The sequence below is a fragment of the Prenolepis imparis genome, unplaced genomic scaffold (assembly GCF_030444845.1).
Source record: "Prenolepis imparis isolate NDT839.2.m4 unplaced genomic scaffold, iyPreImpa1.0 SCAF_2, whole genome shotgun sequence".
Classification (NCBI taxonomy): Eukaryota; Metazoa; Arthropoda; class Insecta; order Hymenoptera; family Formicidae; genus Prenolepis; species Prenolepis imparis.
Genome location: NW_028141160.1, coordinates 14081647 through 14099147, shown reverse-complemented (window position 1 = coordinate 14099147; position 17501 = coordinate 14081647). Strand labels below are relative to the sequence as shown.

Below are 17501 nucleotides of genomic sequence, written 5' to 3'. Positions count from 1 at the left end.
CAACAAATTTTTGAATTACTTTCTCTTCTAATATCTTAACTATGTTAAAATATTCTTTGCATTTCGTTTTTTTTTTCTATATGTTATATAATTTATTTAATATTTAATATTTTTTCTTCTTTTTATCTCTGGATTATCATAGAAAAATATATGTATTTACGAAAGCATTAAATACAATTTTGAGAACTTGTTCGTATCTCATCGATACAATTAGTAACAAAAACAGAAAACAGGAATCAATATTTCAAATCAAAGGAAGTCAAATAATTCGTTCTTCGAATAATCAAATGGACTTTCTGTCAATCACACATTTCCACAAGTTATTGAACGTATATTCTCGTGCTTATATAAATCTATACATGAACATGCAGAGATATTTAATAAATTTTTCATGAGATAAAAAATTATCGCTATAGTGCAAGCTATAAACGCTATAAGAATAATTGATAGAATCTATCGTTGATCTGCGCTTAGAGATGAGAAAAAACAGGAGGGAAGAGGAAGCTAGGAGAGCATGCATGTAACGCATGCATTTAAGCAAAGCGTCTTTATTGTTAGTTTTATAGTATACATAAATCTATATAAGGGCGTCAGTCTTCGAGCGAGAAGAGTCTTCTCAGAGAGAAGAGAAAAGAGAGCGCACTTTGAGGCCAGTGAAACTTTTCGAGGTAGCGCGTCAAGGCCGGTGAAACTTTAAATGAAGTATGATAACCAAATAAGCAGATGCTTCTGGATGCACGCTGCATTGTCATTACAATTATGTGACAAGTGAGATGCGGCGTGCAGGCTCCGCGATTGCACAACGTGACGTGATGTTGCGTAAATAAATATTTTTATATTTACAAACGCGATGCATCATAATGCCGTTCCCTTTGAAATCGGACAAATTACATAAATAACAAACAAAATTATTTTGACGTTTGTTTAAAAATAATTACGATAAACCTAAAGATTTATAAAAAGAGTTCTATAAAGAAATAGATTTATAAAGAATATCTCTCTCAAAAAAATTTTAAATATGTATATTCATAAAAATATTTGTAACACATAAATACTATCACTTGGCATAAACAATAAAATGTATATTATCAGAACGAAGTCACGCATTTGCGATATTCTGGTATCGAGAACCCTTATCTATTTCAGCCGGGACTTTACTGATATTTAAATATAAAATCAATTTATTCCATTTTTTTTAGCAATTTCAACAAAATTTATTAGCATACACTGCATAATATTTTTTTCAATTTTTAAAATAATTTTTAAATATAATAAGTTGCATGCGCCGGAAATGGATCAAGTGTAGCTAAAAATGTTAAACTTGTTACAAATGCCGACAGTAGTATTCGGAATCGATGTGACATGTGTTATAATTTCACATCAAACATAGTCTCTCGATAAGATGTGATCGAGAGTTTTTTAAATTAAAAATTTTTTTTATTTATTTAATTCTCTTTGCATATAACACTTGCACATTTTAAATAGATTTTTATTTACTTGATCTTCGTAAAAACTATTTCATATATCACATGTTTGACATTCCGTGCGCGAAAGATTATTCGCTCTCGCATTTATTACGAAATAAGTTAAGCACAAAGCGATAGCTTGCATTCAAATCGTGTTCCTTGACCTCCAGACAGATGTGTTGATGATAATGTCGCTCGCGATTTCGGATTTTATAATCCATAAATTGCAATTAACTACGAGCACAGAGTGGAACGGCATGATTCTCATCGTCATAAAAGAACGGAAAGTGCGCGATGTATCCGCTTTTATCTAACAATCAGCACCATTGTCGCGACTTAATAAAGTTTAACTTAACGATTAACTAATGCTACGCGGTTCCTTTGTCGTTTGGCACGAGCGGATACTTTAAACGGCAGCAGATTAATTAGTACGTAGAAATATTCGGACGCACGCATTAAACTAGAAAAAGAAACTACGTTAGCGTCAGCAGAGTAAGAGGTATAAAGCTATCAAGATTTTTCCAAATCTGCAGCGCTGAGTTAATCCTACAACGCGCAATAATACATATTTGCATAAGAATTGGTTTTAAAATTGAAAATTTTTTAAATATAATTAAACATATAAGTCATCAGTGCAGATTATCTCGTAATTCATAAAATTAATATTTCGCTATGGCGAAATGCTCCGCTAGCAAATAAAAATAAAGATAACGCGTTGCAGGATTAACGTATGATTCGCTCATGCCAAAGTGCCGGCCTATTCTATTTTGATTCATTAGGTGGAATTCTCTTATCGTAGTTCAATGTTCGCCAACAGTGGAAAAAGATCAAAGAAAAATAGAGATTTTATAGAGAGATATGTAGGAATTTACTCTCAAAGACAACTAATTTGAACAAAATTTCTCTTAAAAAGATCTTGCCATTAAAAATTATATACTACTTCAACAATGTCTTGTATGAATAAGAATAAACTTTCTAAAGTATCTCTCTGTGTGAAAATGTAGATTGAACTGAAGCTTACGCGTATGAAGCTTATACGCGAAACAATGGTAATCGAAAGTCTTCGCACGCTTCATAGATCGATGACGCAACTGGAAAACTTGGCGAACATTGTCCAATTTTACAATTTTCTTTTTTTTCAAGGAAATCCCACCGCGCTTCCCTGAAAACTAAATCTAGTCCAGCATGGCATCTAACGTCGTCTCTTCGCGGTATCCGATCATCTGCTCGCGATAATAACGCAACAATAGCAGAACGATGAATCAGGAAGTGGAGCTGTCATCGCGAGATTCTCGATAAGTCTTTGTTTTTATATCTCGCTCCCTCTCTCTTCTTTACATAATATAATCCATACTTTTTTCTCTCCATTAAACTTTTTTCTCCACATGCGATCATCTCCTGATTCATTCGATCCTTGCATTCCTCGTAACACTATATTATTTCGGATAATACTGGTAACCGTTGGCGATGTTGACACAACGGAGTCGTACAGCAAAAAAAAATCGTGGCACTTCGAAAAATGTTGTATAAGGAATGTTGGTGATCGAGAATTCTCTGTCGAGGAACATTACTCTTTCCCATGGAACATATTAGAGCGTTTCTATCTCTACTCGCCAGATTCTATTTATCATTTTTCCTCCTTTAAATATTCGTCGATTCTATCACGGCCGGAAAATCAGCGACCAACGAAAAATATTCTTCAGAGAACATTGACAATAAGCGGCAGTTTAATTCGATGAACGGTCTCGCTATCGAGATCATCGAGTCGAACCGAGGCCGTCCAGCGTCGATGCAGTATCGGATGCGATGAGTTTCTCGCGATAAACGTCCTGCTACAACGTAGCAAAGCGATGAACAACGAAGAAACTATTACGACGAGGGCGTTTTCGAAGAGGTTCTCGAGACACGTGTCCTGGACAGATCGGGCGGAAGCGGATCGTACGGCGTCGCGTTGAAGCCGACGTATCGGTTGTTCTTCTTGTGGAGGAATCCGCCAGTGAGAGGATCTGTCTTGTAATAAATCACGCGTCTGATACCGAACGGATCGATGTAGCCGAACGAACCAACATTGTTGCCGAGGGGCTCTCGTTCCTCCTCGTGATATTGTCTCCTCAGGTAATACTGGAAACCGTTTGCCGTGGTGTAAGTGCCATCGTAAGGCGGGAAATCGGCCAGAGAATCGCTCCGAGAAATTGGACTCGGCCTGTTGGAGGAGCCGATAGCAGAATCGTAAGGAGCTTCAAGGAGCTGAGTCGGTGGCCGAGTGACAGATCCGCGATAATAAGGTCGATGATAAGTTTCCAGATTCTGCAGTCCAGATCCGGAAGAGGAACCTCGATTCGAATAGTAATTGTTGCCCGAAATCGAGTAGATCGGTCGAGGTCTGATAGTTGTCGGAGTGTAATAACCGGAAGTAATATCATTACCGGATAATGGTACAATGGCATTAGGATCTGGTCGTCTGTAAAACATAAATTTACATTAATTTTTATACTTATTTTTGAGAAAAAATTATTTGTAGCAAATATAAATTTTACTTTAGCAAGTTGTATTGTAATATATTAAATAAACTTGATGAGTCTTTCGATTATTCTTTACCTGAAAGGATTAGGCGGTCTCCTGGGTCTGGCCAGAACTCCAGTTTGTGCCGGAACTTTCTTCGCTTCCGCCACTGCATCCTGGATAGGTCGATCTTTACCCACATAAACCATCTTTGATCTAAAAATTTCCGACATTTCGAATGAATTTCGAATAAATTTCGTCGCTCCGATCGCAATTATCGTTATAAGTTAATTTTGTTTTTCGTTGAACCGACCTTAGTATCCGGAATCCCTCGTGATCCGCTATATAATCCTTTAGTCGTAAATATCCGAGAGGGTCCAGCCAGCCTTCCGTTCCGATCACCGTGCCATCAGCCAATCTCTTTTCTTTTCTATACTGACCGTTTGATGTTTGAAAGCGAAAAAATCTTTCTGGACCCTCATCGGTCTGAATATGATACTGCGTGTTGGGATTTAGATTCCAGCCGCTTCTTTGAGCCTCGATCTCGTCCGCTGTCAGACATAGCGCCGAAACCTGCAACGTGAACCTGCTTGAATCGTTTCCGCGTCACGTCCCTCGTTACTGCTATTGATGGAAAATAGAAGCATCTCATTAGAATTTAAAAATATCTATTCGATGTATTTTGAATGAAAAATATTTAATCAATCAATATCTATTTTAAAATTAAGAAAAGAATTTTTATTAAAGATTTAAAATATTTATTTAACATGAAAGATAAACTTATTTTTAGATTTTTGTTTTACTTTTTAGACTTTATGTTTTATTTCAAACACAGTACAACAAATACAAAAGATAACTATGTTTCATATACATAATCTAATATATATCTAATAATATATTTCTTCGAATTTTAAAAATCTATAGAAAGATTTGATTACTACTACAACAAATTAATCATATAACTATGATATTTATCTACATTGCAGAGAATAAAAATAAAACATGCTGGTCAGATGTCATTGCGAGTTAAAATATAATGAATAAGCTGTTTAAGATCTCAAAGCACACACGCGAATCTCTAGTTAACTGACGACAAACTGTGCAAGGGTTGCGAGAAGCTACGTGAAGCATCTCTTCGTGAACGATTAGTCAGCATCGTTTCTCAGGCTACGAGAGAGACCCGTCTTTCTTTTCTTCTTCATGGTTGTTTGTAGGCGCGGCAACATAAACTCCGCTCGCCTGTCGGTCGTAATCACTCCATTTACGGCGTTACGACTCGAAGACGATGAACGTTCCGTTTCAAGCGTGGCTTCAGACCAAGCAGACTCAAAACGATGCGATTTACTTCGGCAAATCTTTCGCAGCATTTGATGGCAAAGTCATGCTGCTTTGCTCATACATGAGCATATATCACGTCACGATGGCAAAAAAAAATTTCAACCACTAAAAGTTGATTTACGCGATAGCTGAATTCTTGTTATAAATTTAAGTCGTAGCTTTGTGGAGAAAGATTCTCTGTACCTATGTCGCATACGTGCATTCTTTAGAAGTTGCTTCTCATGTTGTTAACTTTTTTGTGCTTTTCACGGTCGTTTCAAAGGAAATACAGATGCGACAAAAAGAGATTTTCTTGAAACTAATTTTCTTTTTATAAAAGTATACGCAGCCAAGAATCATAAATTCTAATTGCGAGAAAAGATTAATCGATGATATCCGACAATTATTCAAACAACTTTCTTTCTCTGCGCGTAGTGTAAATTATTTTTACAACATCATACCGATATAACAGTTAAAACAATACGCGTATCTCATCTCTCGGTTTATATGTAAAAATAAAATTTCCATGTTTAAAATCATGTTTCGTTCTTGCTCGTCGCCATCATAAAAAGCTCCGTATATTGGTCCATGATTCACGATTATTCACGCGCCTTCTTGTTTCGGAAATAAAATAGAAAGTTGATAAAAAGTCGGAACGTAACAAATCCTCATTTTACGCAGCGATATCTTGGACCTAGACCTATTCGCTGCGCGTTTAGCCAGAAAATATACGCTACACTGTACCACAATAATGCTGACGACGCGGAGAATGCAGTGCCTTCTATCGTAATATCTTTCATAGCGGAGAACATTGCGCGCAAACACAGTGGTCACGTAAGAGATACTTATCCCTTCTATCGCGGATTTTGCGTGGGATTGACCAAGACCACGAGGTCCACCTCTCGTCGGTCCATATTAAGAGATGCCGGGTCGACTGAGCGTAGGGCTGGATAAGTATTACGCATCAAGATATTTTATGGAATAATAATATCTCTAGGGAAATGAAGAATAGCGCAAATATTTGCAAAAATATGAAAAAGAAACTTTTTCTCGAGATATCTGTAGATAATTAAAAAAAAAGATTTTTTCTTCTAAAAAATTTTAAAAATTATACGCAATATATTAAAATTTTTTAATACATAAAATATTAGATAAGTAAAATAATATTTGTGCAAGTACTATATGCTATAGAATAAAAGATCAAGTTTTTTTTTTAACCGATACTCTTTTCATAGATTCCTTCGCGAATGTGGTTTTGTTTTACGGGACATGATGTAGAGTGTCAAGGTACGCTACAATTGACCTTGGACCTTCCCATATATCACACATGTGCTTAATACCCATCATATTACTGCATTTCTTCGCTGGAAAGAGTTCTCACTTGAGATTGCTTTGGTATCCTTGAAACTGGTTCACTTGCTGCGAGGCATTTTAACTTGAAAAATGATAGTTGTTGTAGGAGTCGGACTCAATGTTAGGTCGACATCCTTGAAACGAGCATCCTTGGAAGACGATTTTGTTTTTGCATACGCAAAGAGTTCTGATGAAGCCTTATAGGTAAGCATCTTTGATCTACATAAAATTGATTATCTAATATTCTATTTATAGACGTATGTAAAACTCTTCAAAATATACTTTGTCAACAGATCTTATCGATTCTATCAGTTCGATATTGCCTATATTGAATGCATATGCAGAACGCCTTTCTCTGCATTCCATTCTGTGAAACTTGAAAGATTGAATAATAAGATTGAGATCTCTTTCATATGTCCGATATAGATATAGTCTAAAATTTTGAGAATAAAAAAAGATTGAGAGTTAGAATCTGCGAATCTCATGACATAAATTATCTATATAGTTTTTATATATTGTAGGATATAGCTTTTCTTTTCCGGAATTTGCTTTTGTTCTTGAAAGAAAATATACGGATGCTTTTCCTATTTCTATCTTCGTCAAAATTATAGTGCAAGCAAGTATTAATTTTCTATCAAGCGGAACTGTTTCTTCTTCCCAATAGCATTACAGTGAGGAATCAACATGTTGTATTGTCAGAGTCAATGAAAAATATTCGTTTATTTAGTTTTATTAAAAAAAAAAGTAATGTAAGATACAGGTGTTAATTTATAAATGTGCATGTTATTCATTATCGCTCGCAGTATAACTTTATAGCCGAAGATTAAAGCCAATCATTCCCGTATATACATTAATTAAAATTAACTGAAGTTTAACTGATTTTCTTCTCTCTCTTTCTGATGCACAAAGATTCATGAGAAAGTAATTTAATAGTATCTTAAAATGAGAGAACGCGCACAACGATCTTCTCGCTTGAACCATGCCGCGTTAGTGAAAGAGTTATTCTACGGATAATCGCGATCCCAGGCCGGGACCATAAACAATCGAGACGGGGAATAAATTGCGTTATGTATCAAGGACTCAACACAGTGGCACGAATTTCATTCACGTCGTCATAATAGGGCGCAGCAATTCATAAGAACTTGAGGAGTCTAGCGCATGTTTTAACCTCGCCACGCATCAATTTCCATCTTCTCAAAGGAAAGTCATCGTTTCGGCCGGCGATTTTGCACGAGGCCATCCAAGCTGCGCGATTAACCCGCTAAATTATCATTGCACCGTCCATTGTCCCGGCTGGTCACGGTGATTTCACTTCTGTACAGAAGCCTGCCGCGGCTCCTTTCGCTCGCTTCCGCCGTTCTCCATCCTCTCGCGCGCGATCTCCTTACTCATTAAAAACACTTACGCTCCCCCACGATTCCCACGTGTCTAATCACGTGATATAATCTGACATTATAATTAAGTTGCGCCCGGGAAATTGGCGACATTGATATCCGACAATGAATTCGGTATTCGGAAAAGAAAATGACTACGCTAATTGCACAGGTAATTAATTAGTGATGAAACAAATTAACGAGATCCTCGGTCGATTGCTTTCATGATTTAGCTGACAAGATAATTAAGTTGGCATTGACATATTTATATCGCTTAAATTATCATACATTTAGTATACATTTTATAAGCTTAATATATACACAATGATGTTGATCTTACAGCAGTTTGAGCACAAAATTTATTTAAGAAATTATTTCAAATAAATAAATAAATATTTTGAGAAATAAAATAAATTGGATGATTTTTTTATTATTTGAAAGTATAATAAATAATCTGAATTCTATGTATTTTATTTCTTAACTATTATATATTGCATTGTATCTTACTATGTTATATGTTATAAAAGCTATTTTTGTAATCTCTGAATAGGATTGTATGTATGTACAAGTTATTTTATTTTGTTTTTTATTGTACAAGTTATTTCAACATCTTCCACATATTTAATATCGCTAAAATTGAATAAATGTATTAATAATGCGTATTGTAGCACTTTGTAAAGAGCTTTTAAAATCTCGCGTAAAGTATTTTTCGCGCTCATGGTATGCATCATCGTTGGTGGCATCCCGCCGTGATCCACACTGCATCGCATACAATCGTAATATTACAGGTCGTAATCGTAGATTGTGTCGCATGGTATGCGCGATCTTGTTTGCGATCGTACTTGGTATTCGAAGAGCGTCGGTGTTTCATGAACGCTCATCGCGACCTTCGCACAAACGCGCGCGCTAATTGATATTCGGAGTGCGCGATATTAATTACCTTCGTGTAGTTTTGATATTTACGGCACAAGGATCGATGCTAATGCTATTCTAACTCATTTCAAACGAATATTTTATGTACCACTCATTGTCAGTTTGTGGCATCAATTTCGTAACTCATCATATATGCAGAATCAGTAACAACCAATTAAGACTTTACCTGAACTATTTAAGCTATATTGTCTCTCTTCTTGGTATTAAGATCAAAATGTGCTCTCAATTCCATTCAAATATAAATGTCTTCTTATTATTCTTCATCGGTTTACGATTACATGAATAGTAGACCAAATTAAAAATGATAAATTCTAAGTTTTGATTTTAAAAATTGTTCTACAATTCATTAGATTATTTAAATTACGTTGAATAATAATATTAAATTATTTTTGTTAATTATAATATTTTAATTAATTATAATATACGATATTCTAAAAACCGAGCTGCGATAAAAGAATTTAATTAACAGTAAAAAGGAAATATGTTGGAATAATTTTTTTTAAATTACTGCAGTAAAAGAATATCACGCCTAATTAAATCAGATGAAGAGTTCTTTAATAAGCTAATTACTAATATCTAAAATCTTATTTTCTCACAGCCTTTTAATTAATACCCATTCAATGAAAATTAGAAAAAGATACTTTTATTTGTTGGTTTGGAAAGTAGTTGTCATTATTCTTATTCTCAGAAAATTCAATAGCTCTTCTTGTAAATAAGCTGACAATAATAAGTCATACATAACATCTCACTATATATATTTAGCAATTAATATTTGATTTTTATAGTACATTAATGTTTAAAATGCATTTCTCAAGTTAATATGTCTAAAATTAGCGCGGAAATATGTGACAACACTATAACTAATTTAATACATTAGTTGTGAGTATCAAGTTATTGTTAGAAATGAAATGATCTCAAAAGAATGGACTTTAATCTGTGAACTGCATTGTTAGTTACGCATGCATTTTTATTTGCATACCATCCGACCACATGACCAGAAGAGAGAACGTCCTCTTCTGTTACACTTCTATTCACGCGATTTTCACGGTACACGAGCTCGTGCATCGAACTCTCTCGGAGTAGACATAAGAATAGAGTTGGGTGCCTCTTTCACGAGCGCATGCTCGAGTCGACTTTCATGAACGCCTTCCACAAATCATAGTTGTCAGTTTTGATCGGACATACGTTTCGCGCGAAGGTGTGAATATACGCGTGATAAATTGCACTCGATGAGTATGCGGAACAATCGACGATAAACCGACACAGTGCTTACGCAAATGAGTTCGAATCGTCATCGTTAAATATATGCAAAGTATCGTACGTTCTCTTGACAATATATGGACGTAAACGTAAACACTTTCAATTTTTATCGTTCTAAAGCTACAATTGTTAAATGTAAAACATGGACAATATTGATAAATCGTCACAAAGTTATACTAGAGAAGTTTTATTATAGATATTATAGATATTCATATTTTTCGTATTTAAATTCCTCGAAAGCTTTTAATCATAAGCTATTCTAACTCTGTTACTTTCTTGATAGAATAGGTAGAGAAAAAGAGAGATCTATTAGTATATTTTTTATAATAATTACGTATAAATTGATTCAACAAGAATATATACACTTTAATTAAGTTTTTGTATTTATATACGATAAATCAAATCTTTTTCAGTTTTTCCGTGCAAAATTAGTACGCGCAATTTTATTATTATTTATTGTTACTTTATGAAGTTTACCTTCACAATCTTTAAAACGGGGAGATTACATAGTAACTCTTTTGTTGATTCATTTGCCGGTTACTACTGGATGATTTAAGAAACCGCGCATAATCATCAGCTCGCGACTGACGTTTCAATGTCAATGCAAATTAAATGTTCGTAGCGTGCAAATCTACGAAAAAGTCAGCAACCTAACTTCGGACACATCTCTATACATCAAGTTCAATGCCAATATCGGATTCTTCTTTATTAATCGCTTAATTCGACATTATGAATTCGATATTATTGATGCATGTATATGCAAGCACAAAAATTAATAAGATGTATAAAATAATTTGTTTTATAATATCAAATTAATTATTATTAGTTTGATACTTTTTACTACATAAAATTAATGTTATATATATATATATATATATATATATATATATATATAATGTGTGCGTATTATAAACGCAAGTTTATTTATGCATTTAAATCTGTAAATCCTACCTACCAAGAGATTGAGGCAAAGACAGGTTCGCAAAATCATGATCATGCCGGTGCAACCTTGCAATTTCCTCGAGTTTCTTGTATATCGTCTTGGAGTAATCACAGCAATCTCGTTGAGGCCCCAATAGGTTCTTTTATTTCTTACGCAAAAGTCACCCGTTTACATACATTACTATCTTCAGCGATCAATCACATAAAGAATTTCTCGATCAAATGATTAAAATCTAAAATCTATATTATAGATTTACTTAATTATAAAGCGAAAAACAAGAGATACAAAAATATAGATTTAATCTCTCCGCGGAAAAAAAAGAGAACCACGTGACGTCGCGGCATTTAAAAAATTTACAAATATCGAAAATGAGAGAAAAGAAAATGCGAAGCACCCACTTTCGCGAACCGGATGTCTACGGAACGAAAGGCGGAAGAGGACAGCGTCGACGAGTCATCGACTGCGTCGATGTCGTCGAGGCAGACCGGATGGAGGCGATACTGTGACTGAGAACCGGCGGTGTCTCTGCATTTTCAGATCCGCTGTACGACGGACCTATGCTCCTTCCTTCACAACCATCCCCCTCCGTAAAGAGACCGTTTTTCCCGGCGACCGAGACCGCACTCGCCCACCATCGAGTACTCTACATTCGCATTGTATAATGCGTGTTTCAAAGACAAGTCTGGAATTATTAACTTGGAGCATGCGTAATCATTGCACATGATTCCGCGGCGATCCTTTCAAATGACGTAAAGGGGTAGCTGTTCGGTCCATATAAGATCAAAACATCTTCCTTTGTATTTTTACGATTTATCGTGTTATATGATAATTAACTCTCTTAAAATTAGATTTTCAATTTTTTAATAACTAAAGTATTAGTTTATTATATTAATTTAATGTCTAACTAAAAGAGTCTCTCTTTATATAAATACTATTGATTAAATTTGAGGAAAGAAAATAAAACGTATGATAGAAAATATTTTCGAGAAATATTTTGTGTAAAATATATAATATACTTCATTTTAGATTTCTTCTAGCTAACATTGTATCGTTGAGAAAATCATACTGGATTTGGTCATAAGTCTTGCATTTTTAATTTGTTTTGCATGACTGACAATCGTTTAAATATATAGCCGCCAATCGCAAATAGCACGCGATCTTAACGTAATATATTGAGGAAACTATGAACAAGGAAAAATGCACGATGAATATGAGATTTATAATTGTCTTCGATGAGAAAGATCGAGGTCCTATAAGATTGAATTTTTATTAAGATATTATAGAAGACCATCATATCTTGTAATCATTATTTATGCTACGATTAACATGTGTAATATCTTTAAGAGGTGGATAAAAGAGAAAATTATTATCTTAGAAAATTATTTTTCTAATTTATTTTGGCTGACTATAATTTATTGTATAAATGATGCTACATATATTTTTGTTTATTGTTTTAAAATTTTTATTGTAAACAATAATAATTAAAGTAGTTATAATGTATCTGTTTTTAAATTATATTATGAATAATAATATTTCAGAGAAATATAATGACACGTAATTATACCAATTACAACTCAAGGATAACATTCAGGATGTTACAACCAATAAAGAATACTTTACATATATTTTCTATTTATCAATTAATATTTGCATATTTTTTACATTTTTCAGCAAGTCAGAAGAAATTTAAATATATGCATCACTTCTAATTACATTATATTGAATACATATTCTCGATAGAGTTCCCAGGACCTCGACAGTAGCAGGAAGGAACGCTTTGCAGCTTTATGTCATCTCGCATATTTGCGTCATCTTTGGGTCAAGCAATCATCGTTCCGTAATCATGGTTCGCATTACCCGTAATCATCTGACGAAACAAATCCCGCCAACCTAATGTTCGTTTTAGTCACCGGAAGAATTTGTCATTTGTGTTAAAAATTGCATCGTCTGTAATCTCGCGTCAACTCAAACACATATATGGTGACTAATCGTATGCGTCGCCACATACATTTCTTCTTTGCATAAATGACATGCATAAGATTAAGGATAGCAGAATATTCATGTTTCCTATTTTGCAATAGATGGCACAAAGAACGATTTAACAAATTTTTTTCAAGTTTTTTCAAGTTTACTTATCAATATTTTTATATTCATAAAAAGTGAATTTTTATTTTTTATTTATTAATTATTATTTATTAATTATATCTAATAATTTCATATGTATTAAATTTTTAATATCACGTACTTTTCAGATGAAATATATGGAAAAAAGTCATAAGAAGACTTGCTCTACTTTTACGCATACAATGAATTATAAATCCGCTTCGATTGCAACGTCATGCTTTTGGGTTAATAAATATCAAACCGATCATTTTGCGAGAAAGCGTAGAGTTTGTAAAAACAGTCATCGAGTGTTTTTGTCGGCGATATATATAGAGGCACAGATGTTATCGAAACAAGCAAGGAAGTCGCGCGATAGAGTTAAATGAAGTAAATAAAATTTTCTCTACGAAATTAGTGCAAAATTATCTCTTTGGAGATCTCACCGTGATCCAATAAAAATATAAATAAATGATTTCTAACACGATGTGAAATCCTGTTCTCTGCCGCGGATATTCCGTTTCCTATCGTTGCAGTGAATGGTATCGCGTTGGGACGTTAAAAATGCAAACGATGTAAATTAATAGTATCTGATGCTCTGTATGCGATGCGTGACACTTTCAACAACTTACATTATATTTACTATTTTATAAACATCGAGAAACCGAAAGTGAGTTCAAAATATCCTGAGGCAACATCGAGAAAGCTTTAAAATATTACATAAAAATTGTGTGGGATGAAAATATGTAATACACAATCGCTAGAAAAAATAATCGTTACGTCAGTGAAACATCGCATCGTTTTATTATAAATATCTGCTGTCATCCAACTTCCATTACACAGCGTTACAAAATAGCATAGAAAATCGAAATACAGGAAAAAAGATTATAACAAAGAGATTGTTAAAATAACTAATCGACAGCTTTTAATCCGCAATTGATTATAAATAGATACCAAGAAAAGAACGTCATCGGGCACGTTTCTCTTTCATCACCGACGAATTGAAAACCCCGCACGTCCTACCGTCTTTACTTGCTACTTTTAAAAACGTCTTGTTGCCAGAGCAGTTGAGAGTGCGACAAGATCGCTCTCGCGATTGTCCGAGGCGTGTGGGAGTGTGCTCCATTCGCGTCCCTTCGAAACAAAGGCTTCAAGAGAGCGAATAGTCTTTTGACCAGAACCTTTTCTTGCTTTTTAACACACTAGACGAATAAAAAAAAATATTTTAGAGAGATATTCTTTGATGAATTTAGAAGCAATTTGCTCTTAACAAAGGAACGTTGTTATTGTCAAACCTTTTTACGCGTAAATTTTCCATATTTCTGTTAAATTAAAATTTCCTTGAAAAATAAAAACATAATTCTATCATCCACTTACATCGTCGAAAACAAAATCTTTCTTTTTCTAATTTTAAGCACATTAGTCTTTGATAGAATTTTATATTTCAACTATCAAAGTACTAACAATAAAAGTTAATAAGCTGCGGAACAGAACAATTAAACAAAGATTAATTAAAGTTTTTTTCACTCACCAACATATTTAGAATCGATTAAATTCCGAACTTTATTTTTAATAAGCTGCGCTCATCAATATTAAGATCATTCTACCATGTACGCAAACTCGATTCGCGTTCTACCTTTGATCTGACAGTCGAGTAGGTATCTACTGTGTATTTTCTCCTTTGCTTGCCATACTTACGACGCGGCACTTTCACTTTTACGAGCCAAGTCGAGAGCAGAGGCAATTAAATAGGCGCCAGCGTGTGCGTGTGCGTATGTGATAATCATTTTTGATAGCGAAATTTTAGGATTTCTTTTACAGCTAAAAAATAGTACCACAACACACATATATGTATACAAACTGCTTTTGCAATTATCATTCTGCGATAAACTCGTATACTATTCAAGAATAACAGTTTTTATTTATTAGTGTTTAAAGGATAAGATATAATGAGCTCAAGCTCATTAAAACATTGAACTTAAAAATCATATTCAAAACTTTTCAAAAATTAAGATTATTTGTATAAATATATATATTTATTTTTTATATATATATTTTATATTTTTTAATTTAATATCTAAAAACATTTTACTTTGTTAAACAATATTTATAAAAAGGTATTAATTTTCTTTTAATCACATATCTCAATTATTATAATATATGTTTACATCAAAATGATGGAGTTTTGTCAATTTGATGAGATCTTTATCAATATGATAACAATAATTGATATATGAATTATTATTTAGCAATTAAAAGGAGCTCACGCGAGTCTGCGAAACTTGCGAGAATGGAGCATAATAGATTGCATACAAACGAACAGTTTTGCATTGTGCACGCGATGCAACAATTCGCACAGAGGAACGTCGACGAAATAAAATTCTCACGACCGCTATATATATACACACACAGTCTTACGACAGGAAATTGATAAAATCATATACTCGTAATCCCGATGCGTATGAACGATACCGCCTGACATTGCGCGTATCCGCCACTAGACACTCTCGTGTTTTTATGCAAGTTGTTTCCTCATTTTGTCTCTAGTTTTATTTACCTTATCGAGTCAAATATCGTTATTATGTAGGCGGAAAAATTTCGGATAATATTCCTAGATTGACGATTTTATTCAGCATCAATATAATCAGACATTTTATTACGCTAATAATAAAGTACACGACTAGCTCTCAACAATTAATTACGTTATTTATCTTTTTATAAGATAATAATTATCGCGTCATAATTTTTAGAGAATTTGTACCAAAGAAAATATTATATTATAATAGCGACTATTAAAAATGCATTAAAATTAAATAATATTGCTCTCATGTAAGTGATATATTAGTGCAGAAGTAAAAAAAATACAAGATATGTTTACATTCAAGTGGAAAAAAATATTAATCAGACTTCGAAAGTGCAATGATTAAAGTCATATCAGCATTGATTAGCAAATTTGTTACCGAGGACAGCACAAGACTCACCACAAGCGGCAAGAGGGAGGCGAGTCTCCGCCGCATCCTGGTTCTTCAACGATAAGCAGAAAGAGATTCAAGATCGATCAATCGAGCTTTAAATTTTGCGCGGAATCACGGGAAATTACGGACGATCTTGTCGTGTTTAATCGTGCCCGATCACTGATCGAAACGAAGTCTACCAAGCCAAAGCTAGATTGTACGATTGTACTTGCGGCCTACACAAGAAACGAACCAAGGCTCCGTAGTTGCCAGAGTAGGCTGAACCCACGCAATTATCTTTTACAAATATCTACTTAGCCATATGTTGAATTGACAATTTCAATAGATAAACAATTAACACTGATTTCGCATACAGCCTTCACTCTCTAAATATATACAGATAGATAATCACGAAATTTTAAAAGAATTATTTCACATAATATATATTTTTTAGAAACCGTGAAATTTCAGACATAAATTTAATACAAGTCATTGGGAAATCGATGGAATCGTTTGCAATTTATTCCTGTACATAAAATAATGATTTTTTTCCTCACAAATTCTTCTAAAATAAGTTTCAAAGAAAAAAAGTATTGATAATAATGTAACTAATTTTTTTTAAGCTTTTTATGAAAAAAATAAAATATTTTTAAATTTGTAATTTTTTTCTTTTAAAAGAATAGAAAAATAACAAAACGATCTAATGAAGAAATTGATATAAAAATCATTATATTTTATGATATAATGAATAATGATACAGAATGTATATAACGTAATATGTGTAATGTGACAAAGTCTTAACAAATCGCGAACCATTAGAGAATTTTCCCATGGCAAATTTTGAATTCTATAGCTCTGTATTGCACAAAGAACGCAATTTTCGCAATATCTGAATAGTAAAGTAGATGTAATACTTTGTCTCGTATTTTTTATTGACTTCAGATTGAAAAAACATGAAATCAATGTTGATTTACAAAAATTCATGAATAGAGCGTTTGAATAGCAACAATAGCGCGAAGTTTTACGAAACGTCGGAAATATTTCCTGTGCATTGCACATGCATGACAACGAAATTGCAGAGCGGGAAATGTAGTATAATGATCACTTTCGCGATTATTCTACGTGAACGCAATGCGGCAACCTATCGAGTTTGTGTCTAAACGTCAGTCAATGATCATTTAAAATATTTAAAAGTCAAAGACTTTATATCAATGTATCATATATTTTATCATGAAATTTTGCATGGCGTTGACGCTTGCTGTTAAATTAATCGATTAAAGCAAAAGAAAAAAAAATAGTT

General features: G+C 33.5%; 1 protein-coding gene across 3 annotated transcripts; it reads right to left on the bottom strand.

Annotated features, from left to right (window-relative positions):
- Positions 1-532: 532 nt before the first annotated feature.
- On the bottom strand, positions 533-16382 carry LOC145947721 (uncharacterized). Of its 3 annotated transcripts, XM_083057503.1 has the most exons (5): positions 11546-11661; positions 11160-11386; positions 4282-4541; positions 4065-4184; positions 533-3927 (listed from the first exon to the last, which is right to left on the bottom strand). In XM_083057503.1, the coding sequence occupies exons 2-5, from the start codon at positions 11199-11201 to the stop codon at positions 3336-3338; spliced, it is 1014 nt and encodes a 337-aa protein (XP_082913629.1). In that variant the 5' UTR covers positions 11202-11386; positions 11546-11661; the 3' UTR covers positions 533-3335. The 3 variants fall into 3 exon arrangements, with proteins under 3 accessions (XP_082913629.1, XP_082913635.1, XP_082913625.1); XM_083057509.1 differs by lacking the exons at positions 11160-11386; positions 11546-11661 and adding an exon at positions 16229-16382; XM_083057499.1 differs by having other exon boundaries at positions 11160-11670.
- Between the last annotated feature and the right edge of the window lie 1119 nt (positions 16383-17501).

What these genes read in the sequence shown, in the direction of transcription:
- LOC145947721 (XM_083057499.1), bottom strand. Translation starts at nt 11,201, where the DNA reads ATGATCATGATTTTGCGAACCTGTCTTTGCCTCAATCTCTTG. An exon ending in GAGGGATTCCGGATACTAAG is followed by an intron (nt 4,185 to 4,281) that starts GTCGGTTCAACG and finishes GGAAATTTTTAG; the next exon opens with ATCAAAGATGGTTTATGTGG. An exon ending in AGACCGCCTAATCCTTTCAG is followed by an intron (nt 3,928 to 4,064) that starts GTAAAGAATAAT and finishes TATGTTTTACAG; the next exon opens with ACGACCAGATCCTAATGCCA.